The 16,852-nt window shown below is 36.5% G+C and overlaps 1 protein-coding gene across 3 annotated transcripts in view; it reads left to right on the forward strand.

Moving 5' to 3' along the window:
• The window catches only part of SGO2 (shugoshin 2), a 62,718-nt gene that overhangs the window by 20,447 nt on the left and 25,419 nt on the right, over window positions 1-16,852 (forward strand). For 2 of the 3 annotated variants that reach the window (XM_034654923.1, XM_011220510.3), the window contains exons 2-5: window positions 4,984-5,118; window positions 6,947-7,122; window positions 7,930-8,007; window positions 15,051-15,136. In XM_034654923.1, coding sequence (XP_034510814.1) covers window positions 4,986-5,118; window positions 6,947-7,122; window positions 7,930-8,007; window positions 15,051-15,136 — 473 coding nt within the window. In that variant the 5' untranslated portion in view covers window positions 4,984-4,985. Of the gene's footprint in view, window positions 1-4,982; window positions 5,119-6,946; window positions 7,123-7,929; window positions 8,008-15,050; window positions 15,137-16,852 lie in introns of those variants that run through there. The other variant, XM_034654924.1, reaches the window with a different exon arrangement.

The following is a 16,852-nucleotide window of genomic DNA, read 5'->3' on the forward strand; positions in this document are numbered from 1 at the left end:
CCTCCCACCCTCCGCCCTCGGGTATCTCGTACTGAGACCCTTGCACCAGCTCCGAGGGGCTCCTTGGGGGAGCCTGTGGTTTGGATTTAACTGGTTGCCTCTCGTGCTTTCGATTTTGCGCCCGGCTGGGGGGGGGCGGGGGGGGCGAGCGACCAGTTAGATCAGCTCTTGGAAAGAAGAGATTACTGTTTTTGTGACTGCGCTACTCCCTGATTTTTAAGAACATTTTCTACCTCATTGTGAGCCCTTAATAAATATCTGCTGGACGAACGTTAGAGACTGCTTACCCACGTTCTTGAAGGAGCCCTCTCCTTTGGAGGTGTCGTTTAGAAGGAAGGCTGGCTGAAGGCGAAGGGGTATAGAAGACTGGGAAAAACTTAGAACTTGAACTGGGTCTTGATGTGCAGGTAGGGTTTCGGTAGGGAATAGGGACGATGATTTTTCTAGATGACGGATCCAATTCAGGAGAACCGGTTTTTGGAACTTAGTGTTTCTGATTTAGAGTTAGCTGGGACGATGGCCAGACAAAAGTTACAGAATAAATAATAAATAACTCTTATTAGTGAGTGCTTACTATGTGCCAAGTCTTGTACTAGGCACTGTACATACATTGGTTCAGTTAGTCCCTACAATGAGATGCCCCTACTTTCTCGAACTTTATAAGTCTAAAAGCTGAGATTTAGAGATGTTAAAATAACATAGCTATGAAGTGTTGATACTGGGATTCCTAACAATCCCAACCGCTGTTTATAATACCTCATTCTCTATATCGCAAGTCACCCGTGAATGGTACTCCAGTGGCCTGGCTTAGGTTCCTAAAGTGTTACTTTGTGAGGTTGTTAATGTGGAGGGTGACAGGGCAGTGTTAAAAGGAAGACTGATTTCTGGCTTGAGCATTTGGGTGATTATTAGTGCCATTTATTAAGTTAGGGAAGTAAGAACCAACTTATTGGGGAGGACAATTCAGCAGTGGTTTCCTAATTAGCAAAATCAGATTTGATCTTTCTGACTGGATTTTTTTTGGGAGATGGACAAGATTTCTATGTTAGTATCCCTTCAGAGATGTGAGATGCAACCATTTGTCTGGCATTTCTTTATGTGCCTATGTTCTGTCTATGGAATAGAAGGTGATCTTTGATTTTACTTTTTTTTTCTTTTTGGCAAAACTTTTAGAAGAAACATTGAGCCTTAGTGTTGTAAGGTTCCTAGTTAAACTTCCTCCCCATTGCAGAAAATTCCTTTAAAACCATCTTCTCGTTATTTGCTTGACATCTCCCAACATCTACTCAACATTTGCAAAGAAGACTCATTCCAGTATTGGTCAGTTTTTAGTATTTGAGACTTCTTTCATTTGTCCATAGTTTTCTTCAACAAATGTTTATCCAGTAGCTACTATGTGCCGGGCACTCTTGGCTAAGGGTACAGCAGCAAACAAACTTGACAAAAATCTATGCCTTCGTGAAACACGTTTTAGTAGGAGAAAACAGACAATTAAATAAGGAAATTATGTGATCTTATATTAGACACTGGTAAATCAATGGCAAAAAATATAATAAGTGAAATGGGGTCAGGTTTGCAATTTTAAATAGTTTGGTCTGGAAAGGCTAAGAAAGTGATACCTGAGTAAAGACTTGAAGACAGTGAGTAAACCCTGTGATTACCTGGAGAAGAGTTGATACAAAGGAAAAAAAAATATAAAGGTTCTGCAGTGGGCATATGCTAAGATAGCTAGTGTGGCTGGAGCTTAATGAGCACAGGAAGAGTGGTGAAGAGGTCAGAGAAGTACTGGATGAGGAATTGGGGAAGGGGAGAAGTGCCAAACTGTGTGGTACCTTATAGGCCATTGCAAGGATTATGACTCTACTCCAGTGAGATGGAAAGCCACTGGAGAGTTTTTAAGAGAGGAGTGACATGAATTTACTTAAGTTTTAAAGGGATCATTTTGGTTACTAGGTTGAGAATTGATAGTAGCGAAGAAGGTGGAAACAGGGACAACTTTTAGGTAGTTATAGCAATAATGTACATGGGAGAGAATGGCAACTTGGATCAGAGTGACAGTGGTCAGTGGCCCATGTGGACATGTTGTAAAAGCCAGGCCAGCATGACTAATCGTAGAGTGGATGTGGGATGTAACAGAAAGATGTTTCTGAGCTGAGCAAGTAGAAGGATGCAGTTGCTGTTAGATGGAGAGGACAGAGTGGAGCAGGTTTGGGTGGGGTGCGTTTAGGACATGTTAAGTTTGAGGTACATATTAGACATCCAAGTTAGAGATGAGGAGTAGGCAGTTGGATAAATAAGTCTGGAATTATTTGGGATAAGTCACTGGCATTAGGTTTAAAAGCCAGAGCACTAGAAGATACCCTCACGGGAGTATATGTACATAGAAAATACATGAGACCCAAGGATTGAGATCTGGTGCACTCCAATGGTAAGAGATAAGAGATAAAGAGATAAAGAATAATCAGCAGAAGAGACTTAGTAGAAGTGGTCAGTGAGGCAGAAAAAATCCAGGAGAATGTGGTGTTTTGGAAACCCACTAAAAGTATTTCAGAGAGAATGACCTGATGTCAAATACTATGATTAAAATCATAGATCAGTTGAGAACTGGATCTTGACTACTATATCTGATTTAGCAACATTGTGATTTAGTGACTTTAGTGATTGATTTCCATCTGGTAGTGGTGAGAGCAACAACTTGATTAGAGTAGATCAAGAAGGAATGGGAGGGGATGAATTGGAGACAACAAGTATGGAGAATTCTTTAAAGGAGTTTGCTGTTTAAAAAAAAAAAAAAGGAGTTTGCTGTTAAGAGAAACAGAGATATAGGTCATGATCCCTGGGTCCTGGGATCAAGTCCTGCATCGGGCTCCCTGCTTGATGGGGAGCCTGCTTTTCCTCCCCCCACCCTTGTGCTCTCTCTCTCTCGCTTACCCTCTCTCAAATAAATAAAATCTTTAAAAAAGAGAGAGAGAAACAGAGAAAGGGTAATAACATTCTAGCATCAAGAGATCACTGGTATCTTCTTAAATGCTCCATTTTCATGCATTTACACATGCCATTCCTACTTCCTGGAATACCCTTTCTAATCTTGATACCTGACAAGTTCTTTGTTTTTAAGACTTAGTTATTCATTCAATAAATATTTATTGTGTTCCTATTATTTGTCAGGCACTGGTCTGTGAGCTGGGAATATGTCAGTGAATAAAACAGAAAAATCCATAGCTTTCTGGAACTTAAATTCTAGTTGATAGGAAATAAGTAAATTCTGTAGTATATTAGATAGTGATTTAAATGCTATGGAACAAATAAGGGTAAGAGTAATCAGACATGCTGAGGAAAGGAGTTACAGTTTTGAAAGGCCTCACTGAGAAGGTGACATTTGAGCGAAGACTTGGAGGAGAGTGAATGAGCCATTTCTGTATCTGGAGGAAGAGCTTTCTCAGTAGAGAGAATGACCAGTACAAAGGACATGGGGCTGAAGAATGGCTGCCATTTGTCAAGCAGTTAGAGCTTGCTGGCCAGTGTGGCCTGGAAGGAATGGGCTAGGGGACAGAAGGAAGAGTTCAAATTGGAGAAATGGGAAGAAGAGCTGATGGTGGAGGGAGTTCTCGACCATTGAAGAACTTCAGCTTTTATTCTGAGAGAAATGGGAACCAATGGAGAGTTTTAGATTGTATAGACTAATAAATACATTGTAATGAGGGCAGCAGTGGACGTAGGATAAGAGGCTATTACAAGAATTCAAGTGAGACATGTCAGCGCCTTGGTCTAGGCTGATAGTAGTGGAGGTACTGAGAAGAGGTCAGCTTCTAATGTACTGTGAAGGTTGACTGCGACATGAGAGATTTTTGGCCAGAGCAGCTAGGATGGAGTTGACATTAACTGAAATAGAGAAGGCTCTGAGTGAAACAGGTTTGGGCAGGTTAAGTTTGATATGCCCTGTTTAGTTATTCAAGTAGTACTACTTAGTATACGGACACTAATGAGGGATTTGGGGGCCTAACTAGATATAATCCAGGAAAGTCTCCCCATCACAAGATCCTCAACTTAATCACATCTATAAAGACCCCTTTTCCACATAAGGTTTAGAATGAGAGGGATTGGGACCTGATATCTTTGGGAGACCATTTTTTACTATTCCAGAGCTGGAGGAGGATTAGGATGAGGGAGATGAGGTCACCCTGGGAGCCTAGAGATTCTGTTATTGATATAAAGAGGATGGTGAAATTAGTCCTGTGGACTTATGGCAGGTAGTGGGGAGAGGCTGAGTATTAGGAGGTAGGCAGGCATAGGTAACAGCGTTTCTTCTAGATCTCTGAAGCTGGAGGCAAGGAGGCTTGGGGAGGGAATGGGAGTTTTGGGGGCTTGGTCTTGTCTAAGTACGTAGCTCAGCATCAACTGTGCCTTCTCAGTAAAACCTTTTCTGGTCCTTTTCCTCTACCCAGGCAGAGTTAATTACTTTTATGCATTGTGTATTATATCAGTTATACTTGTTACAGTATAATGTGATTATCTTCTTCTTTCCACTATTAGACTAGAGTCTAATAGACCCTAACTCTAATGGACAAATAGATACTTCCAAGATTTCATGCTTACTCCTCCAAATCAGCTAGCCCCCGACCCCATAAAATTAGGTTTATCTGTTCTGTGCATTCTCTAAGGTTACACTTCTTACATTGTATCAAAATAGGATCTGTACCCACTGTAGACTCTGCATTCCATGACTATGTGTTCTGTTCCCAGTGCCTAACCTAGCTCCTGAGGCATAGATATAGTAAGACAGGTTTGAATAAAAAAGTCATATACCTTTTTTGGATACTACTTTAAACCACTTTTGACTATACGTGTACTTTCAGATTTATACAAAGGGTTTTGCAAATACTTATATACAAACAAATTATATCACCTAATGTATTTATGAATTATCCTTTTTTCTTTTTTTAATCAGTACTCTGATTTCTTTCTTTTTTGTTTTTACTTCAGTGATGGAGCACACAGTGGTGGACACTGGCTCACTTTTTACTTCAGGAATTAAGAGACATGTGAAAGACAAAAGAATTCCAAGGACTGGAAAGCTGAATGTTTCTCTTGCTTCAAAAATCAAAACAAAAATACTAAGTAAGTGCCATTAGTTTTAAAGTATGCTCACATTCTTACTTTCCCTTGGAGAATTGATATAGCATTTGGTACTTTATTTTATCAAGTATAGAAATGACTAAAATGACTATTGTTAACGGATACATTTTGTCCATTCAATCCTTCCTGTATCCTGCAACTCCTATTACTTGAGTGGTTATGATGATTTACCCTCAGTGGTGGCAGCAGAATTTTCAGGAGTAAGGCTGGGGTAGCGTAAGGCAGCCACCTCCTACACAGCAAAGAAAATACCAATGTGACATTTCCAGAAAAGAGCTTAAAAAAAGTGACAGATTGTTCTAGCATGCTGTGGCAATACGATGATGGGTGATCTAGATGTGGTTGGCCCAGATAAGAGTGTTGTAGTGGGTGATTTTCTATAGCTAAAGCTTACTGAGCATTTTGGAGATAGGGTCGCATGGATTCTGGAGCTAAGATTTTATAAGGGGGAAAAAAAGTGGGAAAAACTACCAAGATAAATTCTCATCATTTCTGAAAATTATCTCAGTGGTTTGTATCCATCTTAGCAGGGGTAGGAGAGTTTTCTGCTGATATAGCCCCTGTGAAGAGTAAATGTGCATGCCCTGTGAAATAGCTAAACTTTCTGAGTATCTTTAAATCTTAGTGTTGCTCCTACCCAGGTGTCTAGGGTCATGTGGTATATTAGAACCCCTCGTACAGTGGCTGTTTCCTGCTCTGTTTGGCAGGACGATTGTACACCTGTTACGAAGGAACATACTGTGTTTGAGGAGTGCAACGGGAAAATATTATTATCCTTTAGCTCTGGAATGCAAAACCAGTTCTAATCTGTTTTCATTTACTGTGTCAAAGGTGGCTGTCTGAAACTACTTTCTCTATGCCAAAGATAAGGTACTTTTTTGGACCCTGTTTTTTAAATGCCCAAACATTCCCTGAATATTTAAAAAAAATATTACTTTTATAAACGTATTTTATAGATACTATATTTCTATTCAGTGGGCTATGTTATTGAATAGTGGCATTTAAATAAAAATTATGAAAATATAAGTATACTTTCTGTGTATTAAGGAAACACACTATATTTAAGGTGAGCTTTACCAAGGAATTCACAATTAAATTTCTCTGCTAAAAACACAGAAACATCTCTGATTTAAGTTATATTTACATAGTGCTTGTAAAGAGAAGGGGTCAAGTTTAGATTGCAGTAAATGCCTTGAATTAAGAGTTGGTTATTTAGGGTGGAGTAGAAGATCCCACAGCGTTTAGATGATCTGTCCAAGCTTACAGTAAGTATGCTCCCTTTCACTCACGATTTTGAAAAATGGAATTTGGGAGCATTAACTGATTTGTTAATTTTAATTTTCAATTTTCTGGAGTCACAGAAACTGGCTTTAAAATTTTGACAGATTGCCTACCCTAGTACCTATGGGATATCTCCAGTTAGAGCTTTGGAATCAGCTTCTCCATTCTACCTCCTAGTTGAAGTAGGAAGGCATGTAGGGCAACAGGTATCAAGATCGAGTTTTTGTGACTGGTCTAATTATCTAGGATACTGTGTCTATCCTAGACATCTTTTATCCTTATTAACTCTGTATTCACAATAGTCTGCATTCCTCACAGCTCTTTTATTCTTCATCTTCTGTCTAGCTTTTATTTCTGCAGATCCAAACTCTGGATATATTTTTTTCAAAACTACATCTATACTGTCATTCTGTTGTTTTCCAACCTTTAGTTAAAACTTACAACATCTTTTGCCTAAAATAGTTTCATTAAGGATATGAAAACTTATGAAGATGTAAGTTCAATATTAACTTCTAAAATTTTTTTACAGACAATTCTTCTATTTTCAAAATTTCTTTAAAGCACAACAACAGGGCATTAGCTCAGGCTCTTAGTAGAGAGAAAGAAAATTCTCGAAGAATTACAACTGAAAAGACGCTATTGCAAAAAGAAGTGGAGAAGCTGAATTTTGAGAACACATTTCTTCGCCTAAAACTAAATAATTTGGTATGGAAACTTTATTGTGTTTGAATTCTAAATTATAGAATAATTATTAGTTATATTATTATAGAAGCTCTAAAAATGTTTTTCAAATCTCCAATCATTGTGAAAAATCACTGAAAGAGTATGTCATGTTAATGAACAAACTGTTAATGGATAATTAAATAGGTGTCTTAAGTCTACGTTCTAAATGTACACTTCGGGGTCTGCAAGCTGGTATAATACCTTGATCAACATTTGGTTGCTTATTATTAGCAAAGCTTGTTGCATTAATACATTTTAAGAAGATGGACATAATTCTTCCAATGAAAGTAGGGTAGTTCCCAGAGTGTTTGTATTCTCTTTTAGCCCCAGCATTCCCCTGGCTACATGCCAAATAGAATGAAGATTGTAGTCGTTGCTTTCCCTTCCAACTTTCAACTCTGTCCACAGACAGGTCAGGAAGAGCCAATAGTCAGCTAGCCTGCAACTATAGATCTAACTCAAATGAGCAGAAATTAATTTATAATGGAAAAATTGATCTATTCATGAGTGTTAAATTGCCTGACAAACTATGTTCACTTGCCATGGGATGTATTACTATTATGAGAAGATAGAGAAATGTTTCTAGGAAAATTTATAATTGAGAGCTCAAAAGCAATCAAGGTGTATGTGGGGGGGGTGGTTATTTGAACTATAAAATGTAGCACCTTTTTAGCTTGATATGATCTCATTTATTTTCTAAGTCTTCTCAGCTGGTGATATCCATAAATGTATGATATAATAAACCCTGGATCTTCATTGATGTAAGAGGTCTTTATTTTACACATACAGAATAAGAAGCTTATAGAAATAGAAGCACTCGTGAACAATAATTTGATAACTGCAATTGAAATGAGCACTCTTTCTGAGGTAAGTAGAGTTTATGTGTAAGTAGTGTAATTTTTTAATCATTACTAAGGATAATTGCAATTCAGTGGCATCAAGGTTAGAGATTCATATTTTAAGCTTTGTGCAAAGAAATGATGATAATATTAATTTTAACTGGCTAATAGCACATTATCCTTTGGTATAATTGGTTACTGAAATTTTTGTATAAAAATAGGATTTTGGTTAGAACACAGGAATAGACAGTTCAGTGGAACATAATGGCCCCCAACCACTAAAGAACATGGAAGACATTCATAAAAAGGTAGTACTTCAAATCAGGAAAGAATTTGTATTATTAAAAAAAGGGTGGGCACAATTGAAAAACTATTTGGGGAAAAAAATAGAGGAAGATCCTGCCATAGTCCATTCTCTAAAATAAATTTTAGTTGGATTTAAATTAAAAAGGGGATATATAAGGTAAGAAGAAATTACAAATAAATCCATGTTAGATAAGAGAGACCTTTCTATACCTAGAAACAAAGATAGAAAGATAGAAGCCATAAAGGAAGCTATTGATGGATTTTCTCAAGAAAAAAAATTTTTTAGAAGGCTAAAAATCATAAAAATTAAAGGCCGGTGGCAGACTGGGAAAATTAAACAAATAGCAGATAAAGCATTAAGATTAATAGTTAAATAGCTCTTATGATCTATCACGAGGAAAATCAAATCACTAGAAAAATCAGGAAGGGAAAAGGGCCAAATATTAGTGAAATTAACTCAGTTATCTAAATAGGGAAAATAAATGCTAGGAGTTAATAACAAATGAGAAGGCAAAATATGCATAATAAACTGAAGAAAGGTTAGTGAAGTCCTAATTTTATGTAAATTTCTTGATGGATTCTGGAGAAGTGCTTTAGAGGGCAGCTTTTAAATGGAATTGCCTATATTTAGATCCCAGCTCTGTTACTTCCTGGTCCTGTGACCTTGGCCTTTAACTCTTTCAACTTTAGTGCCTTCTTCTGCATGGTGTAGATAATGGTAGTATATCCAAAAAGAATTACTGTAATCGTTAAATGTGGCATGCAATTAATCATTACATGTGGCAAGCGTTAAATGTGTCCTGGCAATAGGAAGAATGCAATAAATGTTAGCTGTCATTACTTTTTTATTATTCTGTGTATATCTTCCTGTGTTTTCTAAATTTTCTGCAAATCTCTCCTTTTAAAAACTTTTAAAAGTAATTTTTAGGGCTCATAAATACATAGTCTTTGTAGTAAAAAGATAAGAACTCTTTCAACCTATGTGATCAAGGTTTAGTTCCTTTGTCAGAAGTTTTATAAAAGCTAGCCAAAGAGTACATACTTTATCACCTAATTTAATCCACATTTGGATAAAGAAAGGATTTGCATAAATGTCCCTGTAGAATAATGTTCACAGGATGTGTAGCTTCTAGCGTTATTATAAATTTGATACCTAGTACAACCAGTGAGCAGAGATGTGCCTTATACATTTAGTACCCTCTAAGGAAAAGAGATGCCATTCACTGGGTGGGGTGGTGGGTAGGAAAAATCAAGGGAGGGAGCTCTGTTTTGTGATCAGCTTGCAGGGTGGAATCAAATCACCTTGAATAAATTACTGAGACTAGAATCAGACATAGCTGTGGGGAGTGTAGAGTTAGTACAGAAATTGACTTGGAGAGTAAGAGAAGGAAACTAATTAATTAATTAGCAAGACCTGGGGGAACTTTGGAGAACAGTTAGTCCTAAAAACTTTGCCCAACTGTTTGTTGTGAATTATGTGATATAAAGCTCCTTCCTTCCACTGGTTCTTTAAAAAAATCTTTAGTAAAGTCAGCATTGTTCCCAGATGCTTTTTGTGTATTTCTCTTTGGAGAACTCAAAGAGAGCTGAGATCAGCATCTGGATTTAGCAGAAGAAAAAGAGAGTAAATGCAGAAGCTGGAGGGTGAAGGGACAGCATACAACCCTGGTGTCTGCTTTCTTGGACTTAATATTTAACAGACTAACTTTTGCATATCAAGTTTTGAGTTTTGCAGTTCCTTTTCCTTTTAGTTGGGGGAGAGGATGTGGGGGAATGTAGACATTCTAATATCAGAACAATATAACAAAATATTGAAGGAGAACTTGTATTTGTTTCTGTTCTGATTTCAGCTACTTTGTTCTTTCTCCTTTCTTCTCCCCACACCTCATATGGGTAACTGCTTTGTTTCTTTATATTAAAACAAAAACATAAATATTTTCTTAATTTTCTTTCTTACACAAAAGGTAATATACTGTCCCTAATTCTTTTTTTTTTTTTTTAAGATTTTATTTATTTATTTGACAGAGAGACAGCCAGCGAGAGAGGGAACACAAGCAGGGGGAGTGGGGAGAGGGAGAAGCAGGCTCCCAGCGGAGGAGCCTGATGTGGGGCTCGATCCCATAACGCCGGGATCACGCCCTGAGCCGAAGGCAGCCGCTTAACGACTGCGCCACCCAGGCGCCCCTACTGTCCCTAATTCTATGGCTTACTTTTTTTAATGTGACATATCTTGAAGATCTCGCCATACGATTACAAGGAATGCTTCCTCATTCTTTTTTAGTGCTGCTTAAGATAGATCTAGAATGGACTTCTATTAACTAGGCTCTGGGTTGGACACTTGGGTTGTGTGTTGCTGTTGGCTTGACATTAGTGCAGAATGCCTTTTCCTCTTGCATTATTAATTTACCCTCCCTTCTAGGTTATTCCCATCAGGATGCAAAAACGCCATGTCCTATCTCCCATCTTTTAAAAAAACAAAAATGAAACCTCTTACTCATCTCCCACCCCCAGCTACTCTCTCATTTTTTTCCTTTATAGCAAAACTCTTTGAGACAATTATTTACACTATCTCCAGTTTCTCTTGAACCCATTTGGGGTTTCACCACCACTCCACTAAAAGTGCTCTTCTGAAAATTGATCTCCACATTATGAAAACCTCTAGATATTTCTTGGTTCTTATGTTGGCCTTCATGTGACTTTTATAATACTACACTCTCCTAAGTTTCTTCCTACCTCTCTGATTGTTCTTTTTCAGTCTTTTTGCTGGTTCCTCTTTATTTTCCTGACTGCTAAATTTTGGTTACCCCAGAACTCAGTTCTTGGACTTCTCTCTTCTATCTACACTTGTTCCCTAAATGATTCATCATTCTCATGGATTTAATTATTGTTAAATACTCATGACTCCCAAATTTGTACCTGCAGCCTGGCCATCTCCTTTGAACTCCAGACAATACCTAGCCAACTACCTTTTTAGCATTCCTTTTAAATTTTACATTTGCCACCACACCAGTTCCTTTTGGGGTCTTCCTCTCAGATAATTGCAATTTTGTTTTCCTATTTTTCCCTTACACCTCTTATCAGATCCTTTAGCAAATCCTTTTCGTGTTTCTCTAAAAATCAGTCCAGAGTTTTACCACTTCTCATAACCCTGACTTTCACTAGCCATCCAAGCCACTGTTTTCTCTTACCCAATTTCTTGGGGTGGCATCCCAACTTGGGCTTCTTGCTTCTGCCCTTGCCTCTATATTCTCTTCCCAGCATAGCAGCCAGAGAGAGCCCATTAAAACAAACATTAGTCTCTGCTGAAAACTCTCCAGTGGCTTCCCATGTCATTTGTTGCCCGTTATTGTCTGAAAATTGAAACTTGTGTTCTTTCTCTCACCTCATTGACCATTCAACTCCTTCCACTCTTTAACATCTTCAATCCATATACCTCCTCCCACTCCTCAAACACAGGCAAGCTGCCACCTCAGGGCCTTTGGACTTGTTCTTTCTTCACATGGCCTACTGCCTTACTTCAAATCTTGACTCAAAGTGACTTCAGTCAAGCCTTTCCTGGCAACCCTATATAAATCTGAATCCTTCCCCACCCCTGCCCCAACATTTCATATTCTGCTTTTCTTGCCTTAATTTTTCTTCTTATCACTTAACACTGTATGACATACCATTTTACTCATTAATTTTATTGTTCATCTCACCAGAACATAAGGTTCTTGAGTATAGGATTTTTGTTTATACCCCACCAATGTCTGGAACATACTAGAAAGCAATAAATTTTAATAAAATGTTGGATAGTGTTTCCCCATTAAAAATTATCCTTTTTTTTTTTAAGGGTAATGTATGTATTTATCTTATAATACTTCTGTTATCTAGCTTTTTAAATAAAAATAAATAAATAATGTATTTTACATTACTTTTTTTAGCATCTATGGTGATAATCATATGGTCTTTCTTTTTAGATGTATTAATATGATGACTTATTTTAGTAGCTTTCCTAATTTTCCAATTCTGGAATAAATTTCAGAAATGATTTATTATTGCATTCCTAAATTTTTTTTGCCTGTATTTTGTTAGGAATTTTTAAATTGTTATTGATAAGTAAGTTTTTCTTATTATATAGTCTTTTAGACATTGATAAAAATGTGATAAATACTGAACTCATAAAAAGAATTTGGATGTTTCTTTTTCCTGTGATCTAGGAAAATGATATAGTCTTAGAATTATTTTTTCTTTAAATGCTTTGTAGAATTTGTTTGTGAAACCTGGGTCTTTCTTGATAGGAAAGGTTGTTCTTTGTTCACTTTATTTCTTCTATGGTATTGGTTTTCTTAGGAAGATTTCTCTCTTTCATGGTCAGTTTTATTGAATTATATTTACTTAGAAAATTATTATTTCATTCATGTTTTCAAACTGATTTGCACAGAGTTGGCCATAATAGTCTGTCATTTTTAAATTTTGTTTGTGTTTTTTTTCCCAGTTGACTATTTTTTGTATTTGGGCTTTTCGTAGGTTTTTTGCCCCACTAGGTTAGGTAGTTGCGGTTTTTCTAATTTTTTTTTTCCTTTAAAAGAACCGTCTTCTGGGTTTAATTTTTTTTTTTTTTTTTTTAGTTTTTAATTCTACTATTTTGGTGTTTCAAAATTAATTTTTGCTTTTATCTTAATAATGTTATTAATAAGTTATTTCTTCTTTCCTGTGGTTTATTTTATTATTCTTTAACTGAGTCAGATGCTTTATTTTTTTTATTCCTAACTCTGTAGGAAGGTACCATTTTTTTACACTGCTCTAAAGATTTTTGTCTTTAGTTTTGGGAAATTTGACCCAGATATATCCTGGCATGGATTTCTTGGAATTTATCCTTTTTGGGGTTCACTCAGCTTGAATATGCAGATTAGTTTCTTTTGCCAAGTTTGGGGCATTTTTAGCCATTATTTCTCTAAAACTTCTTCAGGTCTGCCCTCTTTATCTCCTTCTGGGACTTCAGTGACATGAGGGTTCTGTCTTTTGTTATTGTCCCATAAATCCCTGAACCTCTTAATTATTTTTCAGCCTCTTCTTGCTCAGATTGGGTGCTTTCTGTTGCTTTATCTTCAAGTTCACAGATTTCCCCCTTACCTTTGTTTTTGAGTCCATTGAGTTTTTAATTTATTTTATTTTGGTTTTTGTATTTTTCAGTTCTAAATTCCCATTTGGTTCTTCTTTATATTTTTTCTTTATTTGCTGAGACTTTGTTTCTTTGCTGAGATTTTCTGTTTTCTCATTTAAGCATGTTAGTGATTGCTTATTAAAGCATTTTTATGATGTCTGCTTTAAAATCCTTGTTAGATAATTCCAGCATTTGTATCATCTTGGTGTTGGTGTCTTGATTATCTTTTCATATTCACATTTAGTATTTTCAAATTTAAGCCTTTTCCAAATTCTTGGTGTGATAAGTTATATCTTAGACATTTAGGCATTATATTAAGAATCTCCAGATCTTATTTAAACCTTCAATTTTAGCAGGCTCCCTCTGACATTATGCCAGTGGTGAAGTGCCACCTACTGCCAAGTTGAAGGGGGTCAAATTTTAGGTTCTCTACTCAGCTTCTATTGTCACCCTGGAAGGCATGTCTCCTAATTGATGGATGGGGCTTGGAGTTCAGGCTGACACTACCCTGACTGGGACAGACGGGGGTGCTTCATGACTTTCTGGCCTCCACTGACAGCAAGATTGTGGGAATTAATGAAGGGGGAGGTTGTTACCATTGAAGAGTGGTGAAAATCCTGACTTTCTACTAGACCGCTTCTATTACCACTGTAGAGGAGAGGAAGAGACACTCCCTGTTATTACCAAGTAAGAATGGAAGTCTAGAGTCCCCAAGTGTTCTCCACTGACATTGTTGGTACAGGGGGTATCCTTATTACCACTGGGCTGTCCTCCTTTCTTCTTGACCTTTTCAGACAGTACCCCTGGTTTGAAGTAGAGTTGGCCTTGTTAATAGCCTGTGAATATGGAAGTCTAGGCTCCCCATTTGGCTTTTGCACCTTTGACCAAGTGTGTGTGGGTCTATTTCTGGACTCTGTTGTATTGAATTGATCTGTTTGTCTGTCTGTATGCTAATACTATACTATCTCAATCATCATAGCCCTCCAACTTTGTTCTTTTTCAAAGTTGTTTTAACTATTCTGGGTCTGTTGCATTTCCATGTGAATTTTAAAATTAGGTTGTCAATTTGGCCATACTCCTGTTTCTATTACAGGTTAGCACTGTAATAGGAAAACATGGTTGTGGGTTGCCTAATTTTATGGTCTTTATTAAATAATTAAAACATGTTCAGAAAATGTTCAAAAAATTAGAAAATATAAATAAGCAAAAACTTAAAAGATACACTAAAATCACCCAGATTTTTAATTTTAGAGATCATTAAAAATAGATTATAAAATGCAATAATATATTATGTAATACATATGAAGACACGAGCATATTGCATATTTATGTAGAGATATCATGTGTATGGGTATCACACATGTATTTATTCATATTCAGAGAAGACCGTTTGGGAGTTTATATACCAAAATATTAGTAACTATGGTCTTTGGGGACATAATAAAGGTTGAATTATGTTTAACCTTATCACATTATTCTCATTTGTCTATTGAAGACTAATACAAGAATTGTTCTATTACTATTGGTGTACTTGTATAATTAGGTGCTTTAATAACAAACATTTAATGAGATTTGAAATTATTTTTCCTTTTTGTTTTCTTTATTCTTTTCAAAAACAGTTTCATCAGAGTCCCTTTCCACTGCCGACTAGCAAGAAGAAACGGGTCAGTAAACAGTGCAAGTTGATGCGTCTTCCATTTGCAAGGTAATTGCTTCAAACTTAAATACTTGTACACTTCTAGCTAGATAAGACTTTGAATATTTGTTTTTTTTTTTAAAGATTTTATTTATTCATTTGAGAGTGAGAGAGCGTGCACACAAGCAGGGGGAGAGGCAGAGGGAGAGGGAGAAGCAGACTCCCCACTGAGCCAGCAGGGAGTCCAGGACCCTGAGATCATGACCTGAGCCAAAGGCAGATGCTTAACCATCCGAGCCACCCAGGCTCCCCTGAATAGTTTTTATTTGGTATTCTTTCTTGAAACATAGAAAAACATTTTAAAATAAATAATGAAATACTTGTTAACATTGTACCAATAAAAGAAATTGAAGACATAACCCAATAAAGCTAAAATAATATTCAGGTTTCCCATAGACTCTTGAGATGAGAGAGGCAAAGGTGAACCTTTAGTTTCATGGATTTGAATTATACTGGTTCAGAGTGTTTAGATTTTTATGTAGCACATTCAGTGTTTGTGTGTGTTGTACAATGTTTGGGTTTCATCAATGTGTAGTTGTCTGTTAAGGTAGGAATGAGATGGTCTGTAGTTTCTTGCTATAGGTTGTATCTCCAGGGCTACAAGGAGACTGACCCATCAATTCAATAACCACGAGCATCTGTAGTATCCTGCTACTCTTTGATTTTTTTCTTTCTTTCTTTCTCCTAGGTCCCCACTGGCATCATGTCTTTAGCTGGGTAAATCTGATAACTATTTCTATCTTCATTATCTTGCATACTGCAATATATAATTCCTGCTTTTCTATATCTGCAGCAACACTTGTTGTTGTCTTTTTCAGTTTAGCCATATTGAGGGGTATTACATTGAGGTTTTAATTTTAATTTCTGTGATTATTAATGAAAGTAAACACCTGTTTATATGTGTTTATTTTCTTTATTAGGTTGTCTCTCTTTGTTTTTACAGATTTGCAGTTCTTTCTATACATTGTGTGTAAATTGTTTGTGCATTACAAATATCTTTTACTCTGTGACTTGCCATGTCACTCTCTCAATGGTCTTTAGATGAACAGAAGTTCTTTATAAAAATCTAACTTATATATCTATATATCTTCATCTATCTATTGCCCCCCCATGGTTACTACTCTCTGTGGCCTTTATAAGAAAATCTTTACCAGTTGGAAGGCCATGAGGCATTCCCTTAGGTTTTCTTTTAAAAGCTTAATTATACTGTGAAGAATATCAGTCAATCAATAGCAAGCTTTAGGATTTTCCCTTTTACATTTAGATCTTCAGTCTACCTAGAATTGTATGATGTAAGGGAAAGGTCATAATTTATTTGTTTCATGTGGAAATCCTGTTGACTTTGTATGACTGGGTGTGTATATGGATCTGTTTCTGAACTCATTATTCTATTACATGAGTTGTTTTGTCAATACTACATCATCTTAATTACTAGCTTTATAATAAGTCAGTATTTGATAGTTTGGGTCTCCATTTTATTTATTTATGTTTTTGTTCTTGAATATTATGTTGGCTCTTTTGGCCCCTTTGCATTTCCAAGTGAATTTTAGAATCAACTTGCCAGTTAATACACACACACACACACACACACACACACACTTATACACACTCTCTCTCTCTCTCTCTCTCCTTTGGAATTTTGTTTGGGATTACATAGAATGTAGTTCAGTTTGGGGAAAATGGACATTTAATAAAATTGAGTGTTCTATCTATGGACATAATATA

This window comes from Ailuropoda melanoleuca, chromosome 2, assembly GCF_002007445.2.
Source record: "Ailuropoda melanoleuca isolate Jingjing chromosome 2, ASM200744v2, whole genome shotgun sequence".
In the NCBI taxonomy this organism is placed as follows: Eukaryota; Metazoa; Chordata; class Mammalia; order Carnivora; family Ursidae; genus Ailuropoda; species Ailuropoda melanoleuca.